We start from the raw sequence: 27,941 nt of genomic DNA on the forward strand, positions 1-27,941 counted from the left end.
AATTCAAATTATTGGTTCTAAAGACTTCAGGCTTTCAGATTTACAGCCAACTACTATACTCACATTTTTTATGTAAATTTGTATTTTGGAATAAAGAACTTCATTTTTTGGAAGCTGGACCCTTTGTTCATTTTTAAGTTCCCTATTGTGCGCTTGGTTCCCAGCGCAGTCTGTGCCTCCATTACAAGTGATATCAGGTGAGCGCAGCCTTGGACCTTTCTTGCTGTGTGTTTCACTATACTCACATGGGTACCACCATACAGCAGACTAAGCTACCAGAGCGTGACAAACTCAATAGCAGAAAGGTAGGTAAGATAGTTTTCTTATCTTTCTATTAAGGGCACGGTCATCTCTCTGCCGTTCGTCAAGTCCTGGGGGCTCTTGTGTGTTGGCTGTCGAAGCTCCCTTCACCTGGAGCCGTTACAGGCGCCAGCTGTTGAATTCGCTTTTAATTAAAGCGTTTAAGATACACTCTGGTGCTTCAAATCAAGGTACCCCAAGGGGTTAATATCCACGCGTGGACAGACTGGACGCTGACACAAAGCTGGTCAAGGCAATCTTTTTCTTTATTACAATGAGTTACGCTGTATATTCATCTTCAGGGGGGGCGCCCCCCCTCTGCCTCCCGAAAGCTCATGCCATAATTTAATTGGCTAAGAAGGAAAAGAAGATAACACTTGGCTTCTGCGCAGTGTGCACTGTCTTACAAACTTTGGTATGTGAACTAATGTAAACATCTGGGTGTCAGCCTCCATCTTGTAATGGCCTCTCACTAATATCAATACTGCATACGTCATATGTGACACTTCAAGGAGGTGCTTTTCTATAGGCAGTGACTATACATGTGTATTATATGACCCAAAAAGAAAAAAAGAATACTGAGATAAGAGCCGCACATCTAAAAAGTTTATTGAAGACAACAGACACAACAAAAATGGCTTAAAATCATTGTATACAATAAATCAAGGCATGTGGACCAATTGCGTACCACACGCCACCCTGGCTCACCACAAGACCATAAACATTCCCCTACATAAGTAAGTACATTTCAATTAAAGTGCATGAGATCCATCAACATGAATGATATGAAATAAAATACTTATCATTGAAGTAGCATAGTGGGAGTATGCGTGGTGGTCAGGGAAGGAGAAGCCCAACGCGTATCGCCAGGCTCTGCTGGCTTCCTCAGGGGTGCCTGTTTCTATATCGCATACGAGCACAGATATATATACATGGTAATGAAATAATACTAATCGTCACCTGTGATATGGGAATGCATGTGATCTTCAATGGGGATCCAGCACTATCAATATCAATATCAGACACCAGTGTGTAAATGACTCATTAATATAGGTAAGAACAGAAAATACTCTGTTAGGCTACAAGCACACGACCGTATGTGTTTTGGGGTCCGAAAACTGCAACAATGCCTAAAACGGACAAAAATAGGACATGTTCTATTTTTTTTGCAGTGCTACGGAATGGACATACTGATGCGGACAGCACACGGTGCGCTGTCTGCATTTTTTGTGGACCCATTGAAATGAATGGGTCCGCATACTATCCGCAAAGCCCCCCCTCCCCAAAAAAAAACGGAACGGACACAGAAACAAAATATGTTTGTGTGCATGTAGCCTTATCATGTAAGCAATCTCTCTAATGGTTTATTTATGGTAGCTATGGTAAAGACCATGAACTACAATCCATTCTCTGTTATATCTTTTATTCACTATACTTCATGTGGCTAACTCCAATCATGGATGCTGCCAGCAGACATCTGCTGCTTCACCTATTGCACTCACTTAACTCTTGAGTGGGCACCATCTTTAAATTCCCAACATCCACGGTACATGTATGGAGGATGTTGGAAAGGGGTTAGAACTTCTTCTGCCCTGTATGAATTCTCTAATATTGAACAAAGGCTTATTTCTGAATAAAACAGTTTCCACATTCTGAAAATTTTGTGTGACTTCCTTAATGATTCTCAAATTTAGATTTTTTTTTTGTAAAACACGTTCTGGGCATGAATATCACTTTTCCTCTGTGTGAGATTTCAGATGCGTAACAAGATTTGGTTTTCGAGTAAAACATTTCCCACATTCTGGGCATGAAAATGGCTTCTCTCCTGTGTGAGTTTTTAAATGCTCAACAAGGTGATTTTTCAGAGCAAAACATTTACCACATTCTGGACAGGAATATGACTTCTCCCCTGTGTGAATTCTCTGATGACTAACAAGATTTGTTTTCTGAGTAAAACATTTCCCACATTCTGGGCATAAAAATGGCTTCTCCCCTGTGTGAATTCTCTGATGCATAACAAGATTTGCTTTCCGAGTAAAACATTTTCCACATTCTGCACATGAATATGGCTTCTCTCCTGTATGACATGTTAGATGTTGAAGAAGATATACTTTATTAGCAAAACATTTTTCACATTCTGAACAATGGTATGGCTTCTCCCCTGTGTGAATTTTCTGATGTCTCTGAAGATGTACTTTCTGGCTAAACCAATCCCCACATTCTGAACATGAATATGGCTTCTCTCCTGTATGACATGTTAGATGTTGAAGAAGATATACTTTATTAGCAAAACATTTTTCACATTCTGAACAATGGTATGGCTTCTCCCCTGTGTGAATTTTCTGATGTCTCTGAAGATGTACTTTCTGGCTAAACCAATCCCCACATTCTGAACATGAATATGGCTTCTCTCCTGTGTGACTTTTCTTATGTTTATAAAGAGATGCTTTCTGAGTAAAACATTTCCCACATTCTGGGCATGAATATGGCTTCTCTCCTGTGTGACTTTTCTTATGTTTATAAAGAGATGCTTTCTGAGTAAAACCTTTCCCACATTCTGAACATGAAAATAGCTTCTCTCCTGTGTGAATAACCTGATGAACCTTAAGAACTGATTTATGAGCAAAACATTTTCCACATTCTGGGCAGGAAAATGGCTGCTCCCTCATGTGATTTTTTAAATGATTAGCAAGCTGAGTTTTCCTAGCAAAACAATTTCTACATTCTGGACATGAAAACGGCTTCTCCTCTGTGTGAACTCTCTGATGGTCATCAAAAATTGATTTGTTAGCAAAACATTTACCACATTCTGAACATGAATACGGCTTCTCCCCTGTGTGAATTCTCTGATGGATATCAAGATTTGATTTCAGAGTAAAACATTTGCCACACTCTGAACATGAATAAGACTTCTTCCCTTTCTGAGCTCTTTGGGATCCAGCACCACTTCTGTGGTTTGCATTCTGCATAACAGTCTTTTTTAAAGGATCAGGTGGCAGATTTTTGATTTGAAGGTCTGAGGGTACAACTGGGAGAATGCCACGTTTTTTATATGTAGCTGGTGCAACAACCAAATCATCTGCATCATATGTAGGCATCAGGTGTTCCTCTGTGCTCCCAGTACAGTCATCTGTCAAGAACAAAACTTTCAAAATAATTCTTAAATAATATAAGGTTTAAAATGATATAGATTTTTTTTATAACATACAAATTCTGATACAAACTACAAAACATGAAGCAAAATTCTATGATAAATTGACAAAGACAGTAGACCTCAGACCACCAGGCTCGGATGCAGAGTGGAGAATCATAAAGGGACCTGCAAGTCAGTGCTATTAGGTGGTGCTTGTCTTAGGGTTGTTTCGGGTATCGAACTTTCGATACCCAAATCAATACTTTTGTCTGGTATCGAGCTCGATACCAGGATTTGCCTTTTTTCAATACTAGGCTGTGCTATTGCGCAGCCTAGTATCAGAGAGCATGGATCGCGCTGCTGTCAGCGCGCTCCGTGTTCTCAGCAGCACAGGGGAGAAGGAAGCAGTCTCTCCCTCCCCCTGTGCTGCTGCTGCCACCAATGAGGAGAGAGGGGCGGAGGATGGAGGGGCTGTGGCCACCAATGAGAACTAGGGTTTAATATACAAATACAGCCAGCGGGAGAAACACATTGCCCACACCCGACCTCTGAGGAGTTAACTGACGCTGATCGCAGGGCCCTGTCAGAGGTCGGGTGCCGGCAATGTGCTTCTCCCGCTGGCTGTATTTGTATATTAAACCCTAGTTCTGACGGAAGGGGGGCGGAGCCAACTGAGCATGGTGGAAGACGTGTGAGCTCTGAGCTCCTCACCATATCACCCGATCTAAAGCTTTTATATAGCCCTGACCGACATAAATATGGGCAAATCTAACAAAGAGAGAGGTGGAGAGGCCACGCAGGCGACAAAGTCAAGGAAATCGCATGGAGATCTTGACAAATACCGCTACAAGAGGACGGCGTCTCCTGCAGCCAGAGGGAAGATTGCGGCGGCGGAGGACAACGATGCACCCCTGGATATGGATTCAGATGACGCAAGCTCCTGCGCTCCCTCAGAGCTGCCTGACGAACCGGATCCTGCTCCGATCACCAGAGCTTTCCTGCAGAGGTCTCTACAGCAGTCCTTAGCTCAGGCCCTATCCCCTGTGTTAACGGAACTGTCATCAGAACGGAGGTAACTCATGTGGGGCAGAGAGTGGAAGCGCTGGAGGAATTTCAAGCGGCTGCGGTACAACACAGTAAGGGCTTACAAAGCCATGTGAAATCATTAGGCTCCCAGGTGGACAGTATATATCTCCACTTAGAAGATCAAGAGAATAGGGGGAGAAGGAAAAATGTTAGAATAAGAGGTGTCCCAGAATCGGTGGCGGCAGAAGCAGTGCTGGACAGTGTTAAACAGATATTCACCATACTTGTGGGAGCAGAGCGGGCCGAAAATATCATCATTGAAAGGGCGCACAGGGCGCTTAGGCCTAAGCCTGCTGCAAGTGAGCCGCCTAGAGATATCATTTGTGCCTTACTGAATTACCTCGATACTTCTGCAGTGCTCAAAGCAGCAAGGGAGAGAGAAGAGGTTACTTTTGAGGGGAACAAAATCCTGTTCTTTCAGGATCTGGCAGCAAGCACGCTAGCTAAAAGGAAGGCATTGAAACCCCTCACGGCAGTATTGAGAGAAAGGAGGCTGCCCATGAGGTGGCTTTTTCCGTTCGGTTTGAGTACCACTGTTAACGGCCGGCAGATTGTGGTGCGACATCCAGATGAACTTACCAAGGTATGGGAGGCCCTGGAGATTTCTCCCCTGGATATCCCTTCCTGGCTCCCTTCAGCTAACATGGAGAAGCTGCCCAAGCTTTCTGGCCCTTTACCCTGGAAAGATACGCCTAAGTATAAGAACACAAAGAAGAAACCGCTGACAGGGGACTGAATTGAGGTCTCCTGATGTTGGAGGTTGAAGTTTTACCTCTCTCATGGTAGTCACTTGTCCCAGAGAGAGCCTTTGTTTATCTACTTGCTATATATGTGCTCTTTAGTAAGAGATATTTAAAGTTGTCACCGTTTAAAATGTTCAGGTTCAACTATTGCTAGCAAACTAATCAGATGCTCAGTTTGATATGCCTTGGTACTGAGAGAGTGGCTTAGCTATAGTTATAATACCACAGGCCTCAGAGCATGTGGAACAACATACTCTTAGTCCATACATTTGATATGAGTTCGGAACTCTTGAAGTGTTGTTGTTATTCGGTCAGTTTTACTGAAATTATATAAGAGGTCGGGTGAGTGGTTCATCTAGATTTTTCTAGAAGTCTTTACCTATGTCCCCTCCCCCAATCTCTTATTCTCAAAATGTAATTACACTATTGCGCTGTACAGCGCCTATAGGACTGGGAAGTCCTTTCATTCTGTTTATATGTGTTTTTTATGTCTTTATGTCCTTTTACTTTACTTTCTTGAGTCGAGTCTATAGGTTCACTGATACTAATGAGAAGTCTGGTCTAGATACCAAGTATTCCAGATATGACGCACATTACACTTTATTCACTTAATGTGAATGGAATGAACATTCCGCAGAAATGTAGCCAAGTTTACCACACACTTAGAAAAGAAAACCCTGATATTGTGTTTCTACAAGAAACACACTACAGACATGACCATGTCCCCAATATGTCCAGTAAACATTTCCCAGATTGGCATCATGCCACACACTCTTCGGCATCTAGAGGTGTCTCTATTGGTTTTAATAAGAATATCCCTTTTCAGTTAACAGCGAAATTAATTGATCCCAACGGCAGGTTTCTTTTTATTAAAGGAAAGGTCTCAAATTCAATGATTACCCTCGCAGCTATATATGCACCAAATAAGGGTCAAATTAAGTGGCTGATACAAGCTCTAGATTCTCTGAAAATGTTCTCTGAAGGGATTTTAATACTAGGAGGTGATTTCAATCTTGCACTAGATCATAGGATGGACTCCACATCTGCCACGACCCAGTTATCGGGAAGACAGAAGCGTAGATTGCAGATAGCTCTGGCAGATATGGGCCTATCTGATGTGTGGAGATTGACTCACCCAGAGGAGAAAGACTTCACCTTTTTCTCTAAAGTGCATGGTTCTTACCAGCGCATTGATTACATATTTTTTATCTAATACTGTTATCCCCATGGTTAGAGAAGCCACCATAGGGTCGATCACAATATCGGATCATGCCCCAGTGAACCTGAAGTTAGTATTGAATGGCATGCCTGCAAGGTCCTGGTCATGGAAGCTCAATTCTACCCTTTTGGAGGAGAATGAACATAAAAAGATAGGGTTAAGAAGGTGATCCTAGATTATTTTAGCTTAAATGAAACCCCTCAGATGTCATGCCCGATTTTGTGGGAGGCCCACAAAGCTGTAGTAAGGGGAGAGTTTATCAGTATAGGCTCCAAGGTTAAAAGACAAAGAACACAGTTGATAAACTCTCTGCTTTTGCAGATTTCCACACTGGAAAAGCTACATAAAAAGGCGCAGACAATTGAAGTTTTAAATCAGATAAAATCCCTAAGGTCTCAGCTAAAAGACAAGCTAAACATTAAATCAGCTAAAATATTACAGGCTTTGCATTTCAAATACTACTCACACAGAGATAAGAGCTCAAAATTGATGTCGAGCCTGCTAAAGGCACAGAGGAATAAGTCCTTTATTCAAATAATTAAATCAAAAGCAGGCCAGAGATTGACGGCTACACCAGCTATAGCGAAAGAATTTTGCAGGTTCTATACTTCACTATATAATCTGGAAGGGGAAAGAGGGCCCGAAACTAGGGATAGTGCGTTGCTACAAAATAACATTGACGCTTTCCTGAAATCTATTGATGTGCCTGCCTTGTCTGCCGGGGATAGAACAGATCTACTGAAGCCATTCACTGAGGAGGAGGTGGCCAAGGTTCTCAACAGCATCCCATCGGGGAAAAGTCCAGGACCAGACGGTTTCCCTATAGTGTACTATAAGAAATTCGCGGAAATACTGATCCCACATTTCATCAAGATGTGTAACTCCCTCCTAGGTGGTTCGACCCTCCCCTCGCAGCCCCAGGAAGCGACAATTACTATCATTCACAAGGAAGGGAAAGATCCGGAAGCGTGTGGTAGCTATCGCCCAATCTCACTCCTTAACACAGATTTAAAATGGTGGGCTAAATTGCTAAGTCATCGTATAGCAGGTTTGTTGCCTGGGTTGGTGGGGGAGGAGCAAGTTGGGTTTGTACCCGGCAGGGAAGGCAGGCACAATGTTAGCCGAGTGGTTAATGTAGTTTGCTATGCTAAAAAGAAAAACATGCCTTTAATATTGCTAGGGACAGATGCTGAAAAGGCTTTCGACAGGGTTGGTTGGCCTTTCATGCGTAGTACCTTATTGGCGTTTGGTTTCCCTGATACTTTTGTCACAGCAATTTTCTCCCTGTACTCAGCTCCCACAGCCCGTATTTTAGTCAATGGTACATTGTCGGACCCCTTCATTATTAAGAACGGTACTAGGCAGGGATGTCCCCTCTCCCCATCTCTATTTATATTAGTTCTAGAAACACTTCTGCTGAAGTTCAGACAAGATCCCAGTATCAGGGGAATCAGACTCAGGGGTGATATGCAGAAAATGGCAGCATTTGCTGACGACTTGCTGCTATTAGTCACCAACCCTGTCGAGGCAATGAAGCAAATACTAGACACCTTTAAAGCTTTTGGGGAGATTTCCAATTTTAAAATTAACATGGAAAAATCTGAAGCCATTGGAGTCTCACTACCCCCTTCCCAAATGAAAAAGATAAAAGGAATGACCCCCTTTAAGTGGCCCTCCACTGCGATTAAATATTTGGGAGTCATGATCCCAGCCAATCCCTCTCAGCTGTTCCAGCTTAATTACACTCCGTTATTAACAAAAGTGCAAGCGTTCCTAAATAAATCCCTATTACCTAGAATTTCATGGTTAGGGCGGAAAAGTGTATTGACCTCTTACATCCTACCCCAAATACTTTATATGTTTCGCTTCCTCCCAATAACAATACCCAGATCTTTCCTGAACAGATTGAGATCTATTATGGGGAAATTTCTATGGGGTAACAAAAAAGCTAGATTACCTCACTCTCTACTTATAAGGAAGAAGAGACATGGGGGAATCTCTTTGCCGGATATCTCCGCCTATGTTCAGGCTATCCATCTAGAGAGATGGTTGATTTTAACTAGAACTGGAGATAATCCTCTACATGTACGCTTTGAAAGAGAGATATTGGGGAAAAATAGTACGCACTTGCTATGGCACAAACCTCCAACTTTAAACCCTCAGGAAATTATAAGTGTTATAACTAAAAGTACTATTAAAGAGTGTCAGAGGTCATCAGCGTTAAACCTTAGCAAAGGAGATCTATCCCCTATTACACCTCTCAATATTTTGCCCTATGTCCTGTCAGATAGAATTATAGAAGCCAATCCGGTGTGGGAATCTGTATCAGAGCTCAAAGTAGGGGACCTTTTGAAACTGCCTCTCACCACTGATATCTTTGAATCTCTCAGAGGGGAGTCACCTAGAGTAGGATCAGATATTCAAAAATGGGACTTTGAAGTAACATGCAAAAAGTTTAAGTTATCTAAAAAGCACTCGAAGATAGATCCATCTTGGTTAGAGACTATGGTTCTATTGCCAAAATTGCCAACTAAAACTTTATCCTTAATATACAGACAGATTCTAGAAAAAAGAGGAGACAATCCGCCCACTTACCTTAAAGAATGGGAGAAGGAACTAGGGATAAACCTTGAAGAACCTATCAGAGCTTTTATTCTGTCACATTCACATGGTTTCTCCAGATGTGTCAGAGTGCAGGAGAATTCACTCAAAACCTTAACCAGATGGTACCGTACACCTGAATTTCTCCGGAAAATCCACTTAATCAGCTCTAGTGAATGTTGGAGATGTAAGGAGGATGTGGGTAGCATTTCCCATATATGGTGGCATTGTCATAAAATTAGACAGTTTTGGGATTCAGTGGAGGAGACTATGAATAGGATCTGCTCAGGAAACTTGTCACTCACTGCCCCCTTAGTTCTGTTGTGGAGGCCAGAGGGCAACTTTACTCCTAATAAAAATAATCTACAGACACATATGATAACAGCCGCCAAGTTATTGGTTCCAGCTTTATGGAGAACTACAGAACCGCCTAGTATAGCCATGTGGTATGAGAAAATGAATCACTTATGCAGAATGGAGGAATTAACCAGTTGGGAGTCTCACAACAGACAGGGGTTTTTGAAAACTTGGCAACCTTGGTTGTCGCACATGGTTACTCAACAGGAACAGAGACCCTGAGATACCGCCATCCGGAAGAGTTGGAGGAGCAGAACTCCTGTCAACCCAGAGGGGAACTAACCTGATTGTAAGAATAGGTTCTATCTTAACATGTGTCTCAAGATATAGTTACAGTTTTTGCGGAAGGAAAACAGGTCTATAACACACTTTTCCTGGTATATAGACTTCAGAATGCGATTGATCAGGTTTAGAGAGTGAACCATCTCGACTCTTAGGTTTTTTGTCTAAAGATTTTGTATTGGTTTTTAGGTCCAATTTTAGTTATGTTAATTATTTTATGTTCATTAAAGTGGGAAATCCATTGTATGGTACCTGCAATCTCACAATGCATGATAAGTTAGGTTTGTGAACCACTTGTTATCTTTGGATAGAGGTTATACTTGTGACTTGCACTAATTTGCCATTTAGACCAGTTGCACTGGTCATGCCTTTTTCCTAAATACTTAAAAAGTATATGTGATATTATGCTTTATTGTTGTAAACTTTAATAAAAAGAGAATGTTTAAAAAAAAAAACCCTAGTTCTCATTGGTGGCCACAGCCCCTCCATCCTCCGCCCCTCTCTCCTCATTGGTGGCAGCAGCAGCACAGGGGGAGGGAGAGACTGCTTCCTTCTCCCCTGTGCTGCTGAGAACACGGAGCGCGATCCATGCTCTCTGATACTAGGCTGTTGGTGGTACAGTGGTAGTTGTGATCAGAGCCCCAGCAGTATAAGCCCGGGGCTCCGATCGGTTACCATGGCAGCCAGGACGCTACTGAAGTCCTGGCTGTCATAGTCAGCTCCCTGCTGCTGTGTGCACAGAGCACAGGGAGATTGTCAGATCCTATTCACCCTAATAGAGCTCTGTTAGGGTGAATAGGACAAGGTTCTACCCTAAGGGGGAAATAGTTATTAAATAAACTGTAAAAAAATAAATAAAAAATTACACCAGAATATTAATTATAAATCACCCTCTTTCCCAATTTTACATATAAAACATATAAACATATAAAAGTCCAAAGTATTAAAATATTTAAAAATCTCTCTTATACGGTGAACGACATAAAAAAATAAATAAATAGGATCGGACTGTTCTAAGGGACGGACGTTCCATAAAATGCGGAATGCACGCGGCTTTGTTTGGCGTTTTTATTTTTTTCGCGTGGTATCGAATATCGCAATACTTTTTTATGGTATTGAAACCGAATCAAAATTTTGGTATCGAAAACCTAGCCCGTCACCCTGACAGCTACATGCACTGTCGTACTGGGCAGTGGAGAAGAACAGTGCGGTGATGTATGAGGAAGTGTAGGCTGGATTACCATTCTCTACCCTTAAAATAAAAAAAAATCTACATTAAAAAGCATGTGTCAGCAGGATCACCCCTATTAAACCAGACATACTGCTTCTTAGAGTTGAACACAATGAGTGAAACAACCTCTCTCCAGAGCCCTGTTTTTCAGAAATTATTTGATGTGCTAATAAAAGGTGTTCACAGGGGTGCAAATAGACAACGTGAGGTTATTGAGGCGGTTCCGGGTAGGGACAATTGGGGGTTGGTGGCAGGGACCTGGGCAATGAGCGCTTCCATTGTGGAAGGATTTATCTCTGCATATTAAACTGTAGGATGACTCCCTGCTCCGCCATCCCCTCTGCAAAGCTAGAGACACTAGGCCTGAAGCCCATCAGAGGCGAGCGCAGCTCAGGGCACAGACCAGAAGAGGCCTTTGCCCCGCACTGTATCCTGACAGCTACATGGAGGTAAAGTATTTCATTTTTTTTTCTTTGCAGCTGCTGTTGGGCCACATCGGGGTGCGCATTATTATAACTGGGGGTGCTAGAAAAGGGCATTTTTCCACTAGCACACATTTAGGGGGTGGGGCACTATGGGGACAAAGGTTCTGCTGGGGGCACGAAAAAGGGGTATTTATTTGTACTGGCACACACAAGGGGAGATTTTTGTACTGGCACACATTATAAGGGGGATTACTACTACTGGGGGACTAGAGGAACATGATTACTAGTATGGGCACAATGCTGACATTATTACTATTGGGGGCACTGATATTACGGAGTGCCTTCTGGCTGAGATTTATTACTATTAGTGGGACTTTGGGTAGAAGTATTACTGGGGGGGCACCCTGGCACAGTATCATCTTAGTACAATTATTTTTGGGGAACATTATGTTTACACTATTAGTGTCAGGGACACTATTTGCTGAGTGCAGTTATTTTTTTAGGGCACTGTGTGCCAATGATTATTGAAGGGGGCACTATCTGTTTCTACAGTACAGTATATAGGAACTACTGGCGTGTTTCCATTTTTACTTCTCATCGTCTGATTACCATTCCCATCCTGGTCCAGTCATCTACTGATGAGTTCCTATCTCCTGCAGGGGTGTGGAAATGGTATCGCCCGACGCCCGGGACATGCAGTTATGGGCGCCGGACAGGTAGTTTGTTCAGTAGCTTAGCCCTGCTGCGGGCAAGTAGCAGGGCTGAGATGGCTTTGTTTACCAGAGCAGTGGATAGGCGACGAGCTGGGCATGGAGAGGTGTTCCCATGGTGATGGGGATGCTTGAAGTTAAAATATACCATCAGATTGGAGAAAACTCTGATCCGATGGCATATTCTAAACCCGAGGTGTTCCCATGGTGATGGGGGACGCACCTCTGACAGGGCGCTGCCATCCGCGGCACCTGAGGGGTTAATTGCGCGGACGGCAGCTCCCTGTCAGAGGTCAGGTGCCAGGAATGTTTCTACAATGTTAGCATTGGTGGGCAGTGCGCCCTCCCCCCCTGTATTAAAATCATTGGGGGGCAGTGCGCCCTCCACCCCCCCTTCCCAGTATTAAAATCATTGGTGGGCATTGCGCCCTCCCCCCCTCCATCATTGGTTGCAGCAGCAGTTCCGATCGGAGTCCCAGCAGTGTAATGCTGGGGCTCCGATCAGTTACCATGGCAGCCAGTACGCTACTGAAGTCCTGTCTGCCATGGTCAGTTACTCAGCAGCATTATACTTACATGCGCTGTGGCAGCCCGGCGCTCCTTCTTGTAACTCACAAGTCTGTGCGGCGCATTGCTATAAGCAAAAGCAATGCACCGCACAGACCCGTGAGTTACAAGAAGAAGTAGCGCCGGGCGGCCACAGCGCATGTAAGTATAATGCTGCAGAGTAACTGACCATGGCAGGACTTCAGTAGCGTCCTGGCTGGGACTCCGATCGGAACTGCCGCCGCCACCAATGATGGAGGGCGCACTGCCCACCAATGATTTTAATACCGGGGGTGGGGTGGGGGGGAAGGGCGCACTCCCCACCAATGCAAACATTGTAGAAACATTCCCGGCACCTGACTTCTGACAGGGAGCTGTGATCACATTAACCACCTCCCGTCCGCCCATAGGATATAAACGTCCAGGAGGTGGTTCTCTATTTCTGAATGGACGTTCCAGAGCGTCCGTTCAGAAACTGCAGCTGCACGCTAATCGTGCAGCTGCTGATCGGGTTGCCCGCTGTCAGTGACAGCAGGGCAACCCTTAAAGAAGGCAGGGACAGTGCCCAGGTGCTTCCTGTTCCGGCCCGGCGGTCATGTGACCGCCGGGACTGGAGAGTGCAGGAGCTGTGTGAGGTCTCTCAGAGACCTCGATCAGCCCTGCACTGAGGCTGTACAGCACTGTATTGCGCTGTACAGCCTTTCTAGGGGGTGCATTTCTCCTGTAACTGGGGCTACTATGTCAGCCCCAGTTACAGGAGAAATCAACAATGAAAAAAAGAAAGAAAAAGTGAAGTAAATGTCCCCCAGAGGTCTTGTATGACTTTATGGGGGACGAAAAGTGTAAAATAAAAAATAAAGTGTTGAAAAAATAAAATAAAAGGTTTCACATGTAAAAAAAAAAAAATCCCCAAGTAAAGAAGAAACAAAAAAAATGATAAAAATATATATAAAAAAAAAATAGACATATTTGGTATTGCCGCGTCCATAAAAACCAGCTCTATAACAATATAACATGACCTAACCCCTCGGGTGAACACCGTAAAAGAAAAAAAAAAACTGTCAAAACAAGCAATTTTTGTCACCTTACATCACAAAAAGTGCAACACCAAGTGATCGAAAATGCGTATGTTCCACAAAATGGTACCAATAAAACCGTCACCTCATCCCGCAAAAAATGAGCCCCTACATAAGAAAATCTCTCAAAAAATAAAAAAACTATAGCTCTCAGAACATGGACACAATAAAACATAATTTTTTTGTTTCAAAAATGCTATTATTGTGTAAAACTTTAATAAATAAGAAAAAGTATACATATTAGGTAATCGCCACGTCCGTAACAATCTGCTCTATAAAAATGTCACTTGACTGAACCCCTCAGATGAACGCTGTAAAAATAAATAAATAAAAACTGTGCTAAAACAACCAATTTTTTGGTCACCTTGACCCAAAAAGTGTTATAATGAATGATCAAAAAATCATATGTACCCAAAAATAGTAGCAATAAAACTGGCATCTTATCCCCTAGTTTCCAAAATGGGGTCATTTCTTAGGAGTTTCTACTGTAAGCGTGCATCAGGGGGCTTCAAATGGAACATGGCATCTAAAAACCATGTGGAGTTCCTTTTCTTCTGCGCCCTGCCGTGTGCCCATACAGCAGTTTATGACCACATGTGGGGTGTTTCTGTAAACCACAGAATCTGGGTAATAAATATTGAGTTTTGTTTGGCTGTTAACCATCGATGTGTTAAAGAAAAAAATTAGATTAAAATGGAAAATCTGCCCAAAAAGTGAAATTTTTAAATTTGATCTCCATTTTCCTTTAATTCTTGTGGAACGCCAAAAGGTAAACAAAGTTTCTAAATCGGTTTTAAGTAACTTGAGGGGTGTAGTTTTTACAATGGGGTCATTTATGGGGGTATCCACTATGTAGGCCCCACAAAGTGACTTCAGACCTGAACTGGTCCTTAAAAAGTGGGTTTTGGCAATTTTCTGAAAAATTTGAAGAATTGCTTCTAAACTTCTAAGCCTTGTAACGTCCTAAAAAAATAAAATGACATTTCCAAAATGATGCCAACATAAAGTAGACATATGGGGAATGTTAAGTAATAAATATTTTATGAGGTATCACTTTGTTTTAAAAGCAGAGAAATTGAAATTTAGAAAATTGCTAATTTTTCTAAATTTTTGGTAAATTTGGGATTTTTTCATAAATAAAGGTGAAATATATTGACTCAAATTTATGACTATCATGAAGTACAATGTGTCACGAGAAAACAGTCTCTGAATGACTTGGATAAGTAAAGGCGTTCTAAAGTTATTACCACATAAAGTGAGATATGTCAGTTTTTCAAAATTAGGCCTGGTCAGGAAGGGGGCAAATGGCCCAGATGGCAAGTGGTTAAGGCCTCATTCACACCAGGCAGTGTGGGGCAGGAGGGGGCGTAGTGGTCTGTTGAAGTGATGGGCACCATAACGATGCCCAACGACTGCAATGCGATCGGCTGCACAGGATCGCAAGGCACATTATGCCTGCAGTCTTGTCCAAACAAAATGCTTCAAGAAGCATTTTGACCGGATAATTGTGCCTTGCGATCCCGTGCATCCGGTCAAGGTCTTGCGAAATTGAAGTAGTTGCTAGTAGTGACCAGACAATAGTTATACCTGACGTGACGAGAGTTAAGTGGGGAGACGTCAGCCTAGTGACTGAGACCTATAACCAGGCAGTGGTACATGACCAGACGTGTCAGTACAGCTGCAATCAGAAAGAGATGAGTGAGCTGAAGGATCTACTGCCTGATATCCAGGTGAAGAGTAAAGGCTCCAAAGAAGCACAGAAAACTGCGGTAGACATGGACAATGTGCTTAAAGAGACTCTGGGTAGAACCCCCACAGGATGTCCAAAAGAGAATGGTGGTACTCCTACATCTGCTGCTGCAGCAGAGCAAAGCAGGGAGCAGCTGGAACAGGAGGCCAAAGAGCGGGGAGCTTCCATTACGTTTGTGCGCAAAACCAAGAACAAACTTCAGCGAGAATTGGATGATCCGATGGTGGACCTGGACCACCAGAGGCAAATTATGTCTCATATAGAGAAATTCGGCTCGGCCCGATATGCCGAAGAACGTGACCGAGCTGAGGCTGATGCTCGGGAGAAGGAGACCAAGGCCCTCTCCTTGGTTAGAGCCCTTAAAGAAGTGCTTGAGGAGCGAGGTGAATGTGAGAGGCTGAACAAGCAACCCAGAGCAGAGAAGATGGAAGAAGTTTCTTCTGAACAAGTTAATGGAGCTGATGTGGAGGCAGAAGTCAAGAGACTCATGGCAGTGAGTAGCCAGGACCGGGTCATGAAAGATGTCCCCTCTGCCGTCAATGCCTTCCAGAAAGCCAGCGGTCTGCTCGGCAAGAAATATGAGGAGACAGACGGCCAGTATACAGATGTTGTCTACTACTGTGAGATGGCTCTCCTAGCGCCTGCCCAAAAGGAGAACAATATCCTGGGTGACCCTCTGGAGGGAATGCCAGAAGATGAAGAGTCTGATGAGGACCCTGGTGTCTCCAGTACCTCCAACGTTGATGAGAAAGAGGAGGAGTGGTTAAGAATGCAAGTATATGCCGTGTCCGAGAAAGATGAGAAGGTCAACAAAGGGAATGAAGACTCCAAAGGAGACTCAAAGGCTGAAGAAGCTAAGGCCGATGAGTTGGAGTGGGAGAAATTCTCAGATGTACCACAGACCAAAGATAAGGCTGAAGAAGAGTCTGCCGAAGTGGGCAGAGCTACTGAAGAAGCAGAAGACTCTGAAACTGAAGCCAAACCTGAGCTAAACCCTGTGGGGAGTAAAGAAAAAAGAGAAGTGTTATCTGTTGATAGAAGAGAGAAACAATGCGAGTGTGAACACCAGGTGACACCAAAGCGGCTAAAGGGTGGTATAAAACTGACCAGCCGGATCTCCAACAAAAGGAGGAGGCGGGAGCTCCTCATGGAAAACACGGCTGTAAAGATTGCAGAAGTTAGAGGTCGTGGATCTAAGAAGAAATCTGGAAAAGGAGCAAGCCAGAAAGCTAAGAAAAAGTTCTCCAGCAAAGAGGAGAAGGAGGAGTCTATTAGACACTGTCTGCTAGGTAGAAAGTCAGTGTTTATGAAAAACCGAGCTCTGCTAGCCTGGGGGTGGCAGAATAGAGAGAAATATGTGACACTGACCACATCTTCCAGAGGGCATAGAACGATGTGGGAAAATCCCCAGACCTCTGGTCTGAAGAAGGGGGGGGGGGGGGGGGAGCAATGTGGTAATGTGAACAGTGCTGGAAGGTGTGTTTCACTTCAGGTGCCTCAGATGGGTGAGACAGATAAAATCCATAGTTTGCTGAGACATTTTTGTATACATTTTCTGGGCTGGATTTTACTTGGACTGGTGGCTAGGCTTGGTAGAGGGAGTTCCTAGTCCACACCCTTCCAATACGGGTTTTCCTTTCTACCCGAGGTGATCGCAGGTGAGGCCTGCTGTAATCGTGACTCACTCCCTGAGATATTGCACATGATTTCACTGAGCTTTCGTCCCCGCCTGCTTGTCCAGTACTCTTCCTCCACAAGTCACACTGAGGCAGAGGACTGGCCACTGCAGCAGCCTCAGAGCCTGCTCACACAGATACATAGAATTAAAGATCCTTCCCCCAGCATGCCTTCATATACTCTTCAATGACCCCTTCCATGGTGACTGGGCAGACATGTGCTGCCACTACAGGCCTGCTGCCCACCCCACTGCCCAGGAGAACACTGCCTGTACCTGCACCAGCCACCGGCTGCCTTAGGAAGTTTCAGCATGGGATCATGCACTGTGTGCTCTGTCCACTGAGAGCCCAGGAACCGTGACCGCCCCGGCTGCCTCACCTTCACACAAGCGCCCTGATAGTGACCAGATACTGCAGCCTATTTGTGCTGTCCGTCAAAACGCCCGCCATCCCAAGCTCCGCCCACAGCCTATCACAATCCAGGAGTGCCAGATTAGCCAATCAGTGAGCAGAATCCAAAATCTTTCACCTGCATGTGACCGGACACCTGATTGGAGGGTGAGGTTTGTTGCTATTCTGGCCGGCTGGCGATGGAGATTCGATGTGTGAAGCGCAATGTTTGATGAAAGAGCAGCGGAAGGTCTAGGCGCAAATGGCGACAAGACTACAAAGACTTGTCGCCATTTGCAATTATAAGTCGCATTGGCGACCATTTTGGTCGCCATCTGGAGCCCTGATGTGAGTTTTACGGTCTGCAAACCTTTAACATATGTAAAGGTTTCGATCATGTCCTCCCCCTTCCCTTCTGTCCTCGAGGTTATACAAATTAAGTTCTTTAAGTCTCTCCTGTTATGTTTTATACTTAAGACCATTTTGGAGCCCGTCTCTGCACCCGTTCCCTTTTATCTATGTCTTTTTGTAGGTGGGTCTCCAGAACTGGACCCAGTATTCCAGATGCTGTCTCACTAGCGCTCTATACAGCAGGATCAGCATTCCAGATGTCTCGCTCTATACAGCGGGATCAGCATTCCAGATGTCTCGCTCTATACAGCAGGATCAGCATTCCAGATGTCTCGCTCTATACAGTGGGATCAGCATTCCAGATGTCTCGCTCTATACAGCGGGATCAGCATTCCAGACATCTCACTCTATAAAAAACACTCATCCTAATGGTTATACCTCTAGCTATACAGCCATGCACACCCTACCTGCTTTCCCTGCCGCCTCTCCACACTGTGCACTCATTTTGAAGCGGTCTCTTCTGAAGTCCTTTACAAACACCGAGCTGCCAGTACTATCCTCTGACTGAGGGCTCCTTCTCCCCAAGTGCAGTATTTCACAGCTGGACACACTGAACTACGGTTTCCATTGTTTGGACCATTTATCTAGTGAAGATGAATCCTCCATGTTACAAACCTCTCCAGAAAAGTCAACCCTCTTATATACTCAGAATGCACCCCATTAAGAACAAGCCTCTGATATCTGTCCAACGGCCGACCGTGGATGAACTGGACTATCCACGGATCAAGTCCAATCTTCGGCCATTTATCTGTCAGCTTTGCTGTGGCCAGCAACATCCACGGCACCTCCTTCGTAGTCAAAGAAATCTATAAGATTAGTCTGACATGATCGGCCCTGGGAGCAGCCATGCCGTTTTAGGGCCAATAAGTTGTTGGTTTTTAGGTGGTCGATTATCTTCTTTTTCAGGAGGGTTTCTATTATTTTACTACTACAGATGTTAGGCTCACTGGTCTGTAGTTTCCAGCTTCCTCTCTGCTTCCTGTGGATGAGTAGAACACCGGCCATTTTCCAGGAACATCACCTGATAAGGCCAAGGTCACACTTCAGTTATTTGGTCAGTTATTTCCATCAGTGATTATGAGCCAAATGCAGCAGTGAAGCCTCCACAGATCAGGTGTAATGGAAGGATCTGCTGTTCTGTGTCTTCTCCCTGCACCCAGTTGTGGCTCCCAGTAACTGATGGAAATTACTGAACTGTGAACTCTACCTAAGAGGGACTGGTTAAATAAATCAATTCACAGTCTGGAGTTCTTTAAGGACTCTGATGGATGCCATCTGGACCCATGGCCTTGTTAGACTTTAAATGGATTGTCTCATCTCAGACAATGGGGGCATATCGCTAGGATATGCCCCCATTGTCTTATAGGTGCGGGTCCCACCTATATCGGGAATGGAGCCCCCCAAGGTCCGGCCACCACCAAGCGCGGTCCCCATAGAAGTGAATGGGAGTGTACCGCGCATGACCGGCCACCACTCCTATTCACTTCTATGGGCTTGACGGAAATAGCCGAGCCAGTGCTTGGCTATTTTTGCCAGCCTCATAGAAAATGAATGGGGTGGGTGGCTGCGCATGGGCAGTGCGCCCTCCTTCACTTATGGGGCTTTGTTCTCGATATAGGTGCGGACAGTTCATATCATTTCTTCTCTGTAGATGTATCGGTATGGGAAGAGGCATTCTTGTCTCCTTATAAATTTATGACAGGAGATAAGGATGTTCTCTATAAGCAGCTGGTGCTAATTACCTCTACAGTGTGGTATTTACTAATGATGCAGAGAATCTAATATCCATATACTCACATAATCAACCTTAGTTTTGTATAAGATAATTGATAGAATGTATGTATTGTTTAATATTGTTAAATATTAAGGACGTTTACCGTATTTTTTGCCCCATAAGACGCACTTTTTCCCCCCATAAAATGGGGGGGGGGAAATGCCCCTGCGTCTTATGGGGCGAATGCTGACAGTTTAACATCGCAGTCTGCGATGTACGAGCGAGCGGGGGCCGGGGGAGGGACTGGGAGGAGGAGCTGGGGGCCGGCAATAGCGGCGGGGCGGTGCAGTCAGTATACTATAGCCCCGCCCCCGCCGCTCCGGTATACGAATATAAAATTTCTTATTCAATTAAAAATGATTACATATGCCCCCTCACTCCTAATAGTACCGTGCATCCTAATAGGCGGCGCAGGCAAGTGACGTCAGGGAGTTACGCTGCCACCCGCCCGGCCTGCCAGCATTGTACAGATGCTATTAGGATGTACGGTACTATTAGGAGTAAGGGGGCATGTGTAATAATTTTTAATTGAATAAGACATTTTATATTTGTATACTGGGGGGGGGGGGGGGGGGGGGGGGGGGGGCAGAAGAGAAGCCGGGCTGCGTGATCAAGTGGATTAAGGTGAGTTAAATTATTATTATTATTTTTTTTAACCCCTCCAGCACTATTGTACTAAGCATTCTGTATTCAGAATGCTATTATTTTCCCTTATAACCATGTTATAAGGGAAAATAATAAAATGATCGGGTCGCCATCCCGATTGTCTCCTAGCAACCGTGCGTGAAAATCGCACCGCATCCGCACTTTCTTGCGATTTTCACGCAGCCCCATTCACTTCTATGGGGCCTGCGTTGCGTGGAAATCGCACAATATAGAGCATGCTGCGATTTACACACAACGCAGAAGTGATGCGTGAAAATCACCGCTCATGTGAACAGCCCCATAGAAATGAATGGGTCCAGATTCAGTGCGGGTGCAATGCGTTCACCTCACGCATCGCATCAGCGCGGAATACTCGCCCGTGTGAAAGGGGCCTTAACCCCATAGGGACACAGCCTTATTTCACCATAACCCCTTAAGGACTCAGCCCTATTTCACCTTAAGGACTTGGCCATTTTTTGCAAATCTGACCAGTGTCACTTTAAGTGCTGATAACTTTAAAACGCTTTGACTTATCCAGGCCGTTCTGAGATTGTTTTTTCGTCACATATTGTACTTCATGACACTGCTAAAATTGGGTCAAAAAAGTAAATTTTTTTGGCATAAAAAAAATACCATATTTACCCAAAAAAATTTAAAAATTTGCAAATTTCTAAGTTTCAGTTTCTCTACTTCTGTCATACATAGTAATACCCCCACAAATTGTGATGACTTTACATTCTCCATATGTCTACTTCATGTTTGTAGCATTTTGGGAATGATATTTTATTTTTTGGGGATGTTACAAGGCTTAGAAGTTTAGAAGCAAATCTTGAAATTTTTCAGAAATTTACAAAAAACCCATTTTTAGGGACCACTACAGGTCTGAAGTCACTTTGCGAGGCTTACATAATAGAAACCACCAAAAAATGACCCCATTCTATAAACTACACCCCTCAAAAGGTATTCAAAACTGATTTTACAAACTTCGTTAACCCTTTAGGTGTTGCACAAGAGTTATTGGCAAATGGGGATGAAATTTGAGAATTTCATTTTTTTGCCTAATTTTCCATTTTAACCCATTTTTTTCCACTAACAAAGCAAGGGTTAACAGCCAAACAAGACTGTATCTTTATTGCCCTGACTCTGCCGTTTACAGAAACACCCCATATGTGGCCGTAAACTACTGTACGGGCACACAGTAGGGCGTAGAGGGAAAGGTGCGCAGTATGGTTTTTGGAAGCCAGATTTTGCTGGACTGGTTTATTTACACCATGTCCCATTTGAAGCCCCCCTGATGCACCCCTAGAGTAGAAACTCCATAAAAATGACCACATTTAAGAAACTACACCCCTCAAGGTATTCAAAACTAATTTTAAAAACTTTGTTAACCCTTTAGGTGTTGCACAAGATTTAATGGAAAATAGAGATACAATTTCAAAATTTCACATTTTTGGCAGATTTTCCATTTTAATATTTTTTTTCCAGTTACAAAGCAAGGGTTAACAGCCAAACAAAACTCATTATTTATGGCCCTGATTCTGTAGTTTACAGAAACACCCCATATGTGGTCGTAAACCACTGTTATGGCGTTCACCGTTCGGGTAAAGTAACATTACCGTTTTATAGATCAGGTCGTTACGGACGCAGCGATACCAAACATGTGTAGGGAATTTTATTTTTTTTCATTTTTAATCAGTGATAAATGTGTTTTTTTATTTTTACTTTTTTTTCACTTTTTTAAACTTTTTTTTTGACCCAGACCCACTTGGTTCTTGAAGATCCAGTGGGTCTGATGTCTGTATAATACAGTACAGTACACTATATAGTGTTTTGTACTGTATTTTACTTACACTTTGTCTGAACAGATCTATGCCTTCAGCACAGATCTGTTGAGCACCATGGACAGCAGGATGCCTGAGAAGCCGTCCTGTTGCCATGGGAACCTTCCCCGTCTGCCACAACTGAGCAGACGGGGAAGGGGAAGGGGAAGGAGGGGGGCTGTCTGAGGGCTCTCTCCCTCTCCATCGGGGGGCTGCAAAGGCACAGCAGCCCCCCGATGGGAGAGGGAGGGAGCTCCCTGAGCTGTTAACCTTTTCCATACAGCGGTCCGTACGGACCGCGGTATGGAAAGGGTTAAACGGCTGACATCGCATCACAGATGTCAGCCGTTTATACCAGGGTGTCAGCACATACCCACTGTACACCAACGATTATTCAAGGGGAGGCGGGCGGGGGATCACTTTTATTACCTTTTTTTGGGAAGTAAGGTGGGCAAAATTTCAATTTCATCATAGTTTTTTATTTTTTATGGCGTTCACCGTTCGGGTGAAGTAACATGACCGTTTTATAGATCAGGTCATTACGGACGCGGCGATACCAAACATGTGTAGGAAATTTTATTTTTTTCATTTTTAAATCAGTGATAAATGTGTTTTTTGATTTTTACTTTTTTTTTTTCACTTTTTTTTACCCAGACCCACTTGGTTCTTAAAGATCCAGTGGGTCTGATGTCTGCATAATACAGTACAATACACTATATAGGGTATTGTACTGTATTTTACTTACACTTTGTCTGAACAGATCTATGCCTTCAGCACAGATCTGTTCAGCACCATGGACAACAAAATGCCTGAGAAGGCGTCCTGTTGCCATGGGAACCTTCCCCGTCTGCTCAGTTGTGGCCACAACTGCGCAGACGGGGAAGGGTAAGGACGGGGCTGTCTGGGGGCTCTCTCCCATCGGGGGGCTGCAAAGGCACAGCAGCCCCCCGATCGGAGAGGGAGGGAGCTCCCTGAGCTGTTAACCTTTTTCATACAGCGGTCCGTACGGACCGCGGTATGGAAAGGGTTAAACGGCTGACATCGCATCACTGATGTCAGCCGTTTATACCAGGGTGTCAGCAATGTGCTGGCACCCTGGTATACCCACTAGCCACCAACGATTATTCAAGGGGAGGCGGCCTCCCGCACCGCCCGCAACCCTCCCCCTGCACCTCCCACCGCCATAAAATCATTCAGGGGTGCAGGGGGGGGGGGGGTGTGAAACGTATATATTTTGGGCATTATAACGTTTCTGATCCCCGCGGTCAGGGACCGCGGGGATCAGAAACTGCAAAAAGCGCATCAAACCGCAGGTCTGAATTGACCTGCGGTTTGTTGCGATCGCCGACATGGGGGGGTTCACAGGACCCCCCTGCGCATTTAGCCTAGGTGCCTGCTCAATGATTTGAGCAGGCACCTCGTTCCGATCACCGCCGGCCGGGCGGCAGTGATCGGAACAACACATGACGTACCGGTACGTCATGTGTCCTCAAGAGGTGAAGGAGCGGCAATACTTATACTTTCCATTGTGTTGTGTTCCGCTGTTACAGGGAACGCAGCGTCCATGGGTAACCTCGCCTCTCGCTGATAACTGATTAAGTAAATGTTTTTTTTGCAGGACTAGACACTTGTATCAGTGACGGGAATGGATGGTCAATAGCTCAAGACTGAAGCTGGAAACCATCGGAAAAACTGCTGTCATTCAGCTGAGGCTATAAAACCTGTAACCTCAGATTGTAGCTGAACCTTTACACATGACTGTGGGATTCTACTAGGGAAATCAGGTTTTACAATGACTGCCCCCCGTCCTGGATCCCCCCACTGCCCGGTCTTCAGCAGAAGATCCGCACACAACGGAGAAGGCAGCGGCTTCCTGGCCAGTAGTTCTGTGGTAATGACACGTACGTGGCCTTTCTTTCCTTCAAGGAATGTATAAAATACATTGGCATATTAAAAACCATATGGCGTTTCTTTCCTTCTGCTCCCTGCCGTGTGCCCATACAGCAGTTTATGACCACATATGGGGTGTTTCTGTAAACTACAGAATCAGGGCAATAAATATTGAGTTTTGTTTGGCTGTTAACCCTTGCTTTGTTAGCGGAAAAAATTGATTAAAATGGAAAATTTGCCAAAAAAGTAAAATTCTGAAATTTCATCTCCATTTTCCATTAATTCTTGTGGAACAAAAAGGGTTAACAACGTTTGTAAAATCAGTTTTGAATACCTTGAGGGGTGTAGTTTCGAAAATGGGGTAATTTATGGGTGGTTTCTATTATGTAAGCCCCGGAAAGTGACTTCAGACCTGAACTGGTCCTTAAAAAGTGGGTTTTGGAAATTTGCTTCTAAACTTCTAAGCCTCTAACGTCCCAAAAAATTTAAATGTAATCTACAAAATGACCCAAACATGCAGTAAGCATATGGGAAATGTAAAATAATTATTTTAGGAGGCATCACTATCTGGTTTAAAAGCTGAGAAATGTAAATTTTGAAAATTGCGAATTTTTCCAAATTTTTAGTAAATTTTGTATTTTTTTTTATAAAGAAAAAATAATAATATTTTGACTCAAATTTACCAGTGTCATGAAGTACAATATGTGACGAGAAAACAGTCTCAGAATGGCCTGGATAAGTAAAAGCGTTTTAACGTTATCACCACAAAGTGACACATTTGCACACAGATTTGCAAAAGATGGCCTGGGCAGGAAGGTGAAAAATGGCAGGGTCCTGAAGGGGTTAAATAAAGGGGTTATGTCCATCACCACGTATGTCTTCTACAACTGCGGCCTTGTCTGACTCTGCCCTACTCCTTCCTGTCTGTAAGATGCACCGCACTACTTCACCCCCCCCCCATACATCAACAACTGTATGGCTGCCCCCATACAGTACCACGTCTCCTTGTGGCTGCCCCCATACAGTACAACGTCTCCTTGTGGCTGCCCCCATACAGTACCACGTCTCCTTGTGGCTGCCCCCATACAGTACCACGTCTCCTTGTGGCTGCCCCCATACAGTACCACGTCTCCTTGTGGCTGCCCCCATACAGTACCACGTCTCTTTGTGGCTGCCCCCATACAATAAGTCACCTGTTTTTTTTCCTTTTAATCGGGTATTTATCGCGATAAAATTCTTAATATCGTCATCGTCTGAATATTTTTGATATCGCCCAACCCTAGTCTGACATATAGTTTGGTTGACTTTAAGACGACCACTTTTAATGGAGTCCACTGGGTGCTCGCTCCTGCTGCGTTATCCTCCCGCAATACCTTGAAGTTCTTCTTTCTAAAGTCTAACACTTTGGTTGTAGTGTAGGATCGTTCCCATAAACATGGGCGCTGCACACTGTATATGGGGAGGGGTCGGGCGTTCACGTGTATATGGGGGGCAGTAAAGTGGTATATATTTGTTTTGGGTGCCATTTCTCAACACTAGAGCTGGCACTGCCATATGCAGGGGCTGCTGCAAAAACCGAGGAGCCTGCCAATAGATGGTAAGAGAGGATAGGAGATGGTATCACCTAGGAGACATGTTTATTCATTACCCTAGTCCGCATGTGTGTTCCCCCGCTGTGGACAATGGTACAGCCCTGGCTCGCAGCTGGCCTGTGAGGATGCCGCTGTCTTTTCTCCTCTCTCATTGGCTGCTAAAGTTTGGGCCTTCAGGGTGGCCGTAGCGTGGCCTATGAGTGCCGGTTCTCGGGTCGGCGGGTGGAGTCCAGGTAAAGTAGGAACGCGGAAGGGACGGTTGCAGTGAGAACCGGCAGGAAATGTGCACAGGCGGCCGGACGCAGACGTTTTAGAAGCGGTCAGTGCAAGTGCGATCACTAATAGACCGCGGTATATCGTTAACACCGGTATATATCACTTCCCTCCTTCATCTGCATCCAGCTCTGAACTACCCCCCCCGACACCCTGAGCTGACTGTCTGCAGGTCTCCCAGAAGCTGGACCTAGATGGCGGCTCACAGCCAATAACCTTGTACACATGCATCCTCGGCAAAGCTGGACACAGAGGTGTGCTGGGGGGGGGGGGGGGGTGGGACACAGAGAGGGCATTACCACCGTGAGGGGGGCACAGAGAGAGCAACACCACTGTGTAAATCAATGGGTATGTATGCAGGCTGTGGAAAACGTGTACAGCGCACATCAGTGAAAAACGGAAATGTGGACGAGGCATGAGGCACGCCACTGGCCGGACATGCTGCAGGTGGTTTCCGTGGAGGAGATCGGCTTCTACCAGACGCGTCCGGACTCGTTCCTCTCGGGGACATAAACCTATTGGTTCCTTATTCCCACCAGTGGTCTCCATAGCCAGAGACTTGTAGGAAGAAGCAGAGAACATGGAGCGTCTGTGGTCGGCTGTAATCCCGCCATCTCCAGCTCATTACACCAGTATAAACCAGTATAAACCTAGAATAGTACTGGATAAAACAAGAGCACAAGGCGTCCTCCATTACCTGAGTTGGAAGGAGAGGACGCGGACATCTCTCTGGTGTTGTCCTCTGACTGGATTTCTCTGCAGGAGACACAGAGACTGGACTCAGACTTTACAGACAGAGAATTCCAGGACATTTGTATTTAGTCCTGTCCGTTACCTGGAGATGTGAGGGGCTGGTCCTCCTCCATCATCACCTCCTTCTACAGCCGTCCTGTCCTCCTCCATCATCACCTCCTTCTACAGCCGTCCTGTCCTCCTCCATCATCACCTCCTTCTACAGCCGTCCTATCCTCCTCCATCATCACCTCCTTCTACAGCCGTCCTGTCCTCCTCCATCATCACCTCCTTCTACAGCCATCCTATCCTCCTCCATCATCATCTCCTTCTACAGCCGTCCTATCCTCCTCCATCATCATCATCTCCTTCTACAGCCGTCCTGTCCTCCTCCTCCCCCCCCCCCGCTGTCCGGACATCATACACTGCACTACTGAAGCATCAGCTGCCACAGACATCATACACTGCACTACTGAAGCATCAGCTGCCACAGACATAATACACTGCACTACTGAAGCATCAGCTGCCACAGACATCATACACTGCACTACTGAAGCATCAACTGCCACAGACATCATACACTGCACTACTGAAGCATCAACTGCTACAGACATCATACACTGCACTACTGAAGCACCAGCTGTGACAGACATCACACACTGCACTACTGACTGCGGCCCCCGGCTCCCCGGTACCTGCTCCTCCTCATGCCGGGGCTCTCCCTCCCGCTGTCCGGACATCAGAGCCTCTTTACAGGACGTTTCCAGCAGAACTTCCTCTTTCCCTCAGGTTCCTGGAGTTTTCCTCTCCCAGCATGCTTTGCGGTGTGACGTCACAGGGCTGGCCCCGCCCGGCACACTGGTCAGTCAGCACTAGCCCCGCCCCCTACACCTCCGGCGGCCATGTTAGTACACCCAGACATGGCTCCTGCTCCTCACATCACTGAGGGCCACAGGCGCTTCCCTCACCATCTCCAGAGCCCCAAACACTGGGAGCGGCCAGCACAGCCGTATCTAAGCCTCTCATGTGAGATACAGCCTGCTGAGCCTGGATCACAGCTTCTCTTGTGTGATACTGTCTGCTGAGCTGTGTATCTAATCCTATCCTGTGTGATACTGTCTGCTGAGCTGTGTATCTAATCCTCTCCTGTGTGATACTGTCTGCTGAGCTGTGTATCTAATCCTCTCCTGTGTGATACTGTCTGCTGAGCTGTGTATCTAATCCTATCCTGTGTGATACTGTCTGCTGAGCTGTGTATCTAATCCTATCCTGTGTGATA

At 45.0% G+C, this 27,941-nt stretch overlaps 2 protein-coding genes across 8 annotated transcripts in view; both read right to left on the reverse strand.

Moving 5' to 3' along the window:
- The window catches only part of LOC121000834 (zinc finger protein 383-like), a 1,218,895-nt gene that overhangs the window by 1,125,491 nt on the left and 65,463 nt on the right, over window positions 1–27,941 (reverse strand). The gene's annotated exons all lie outside the window — the stretch shown is intronic.
- Window positions 1,546–27,456, reverse strand: LOC121000851 (gastrula zinc finger protein XlCGF26.1-like). The gene is made up of 2 exons (XM_040431580.1): window positions 27,364–27,456; window positions 1,546–3,433 (listed from the first exon to the last, which is right to left on the reverse strand). Exon 2 carries the CDS (start codon window positions 3,396–3,398, stop codon window positions 2,031–2,033), a length of 1,368 nt encoding a protein of 455 aa, XP_040287514.1. The 5' UTR covers window positions 3,399–3,433; window positions 27,364–27,456; the 3' UTR covers window positions 1,546–2,030.

The sequence above is a fragment of the Bufo bufo genome, chromosome 5 (genome assembly GCF_905171765.1).
Source record: "Bufo bufo chromosome 5, aBufBuf1.1, whole genome shotgun sequence".
Lineage (NCBI taxonomy): Eukaryota > Metazoa > Chordata > Amphibia > Anura > Bufonidae > Bufo > Bufo bufo.

Excerpts from the sequence above, each read along its gene's own strand:
- LOC121000851 (XM_040431580.1), bottom strand. The coding sequence starts at position 3,398 with ATGCCTACATATGATGCAGATGATTTGGTTGTTGCACCAGCTACATAT.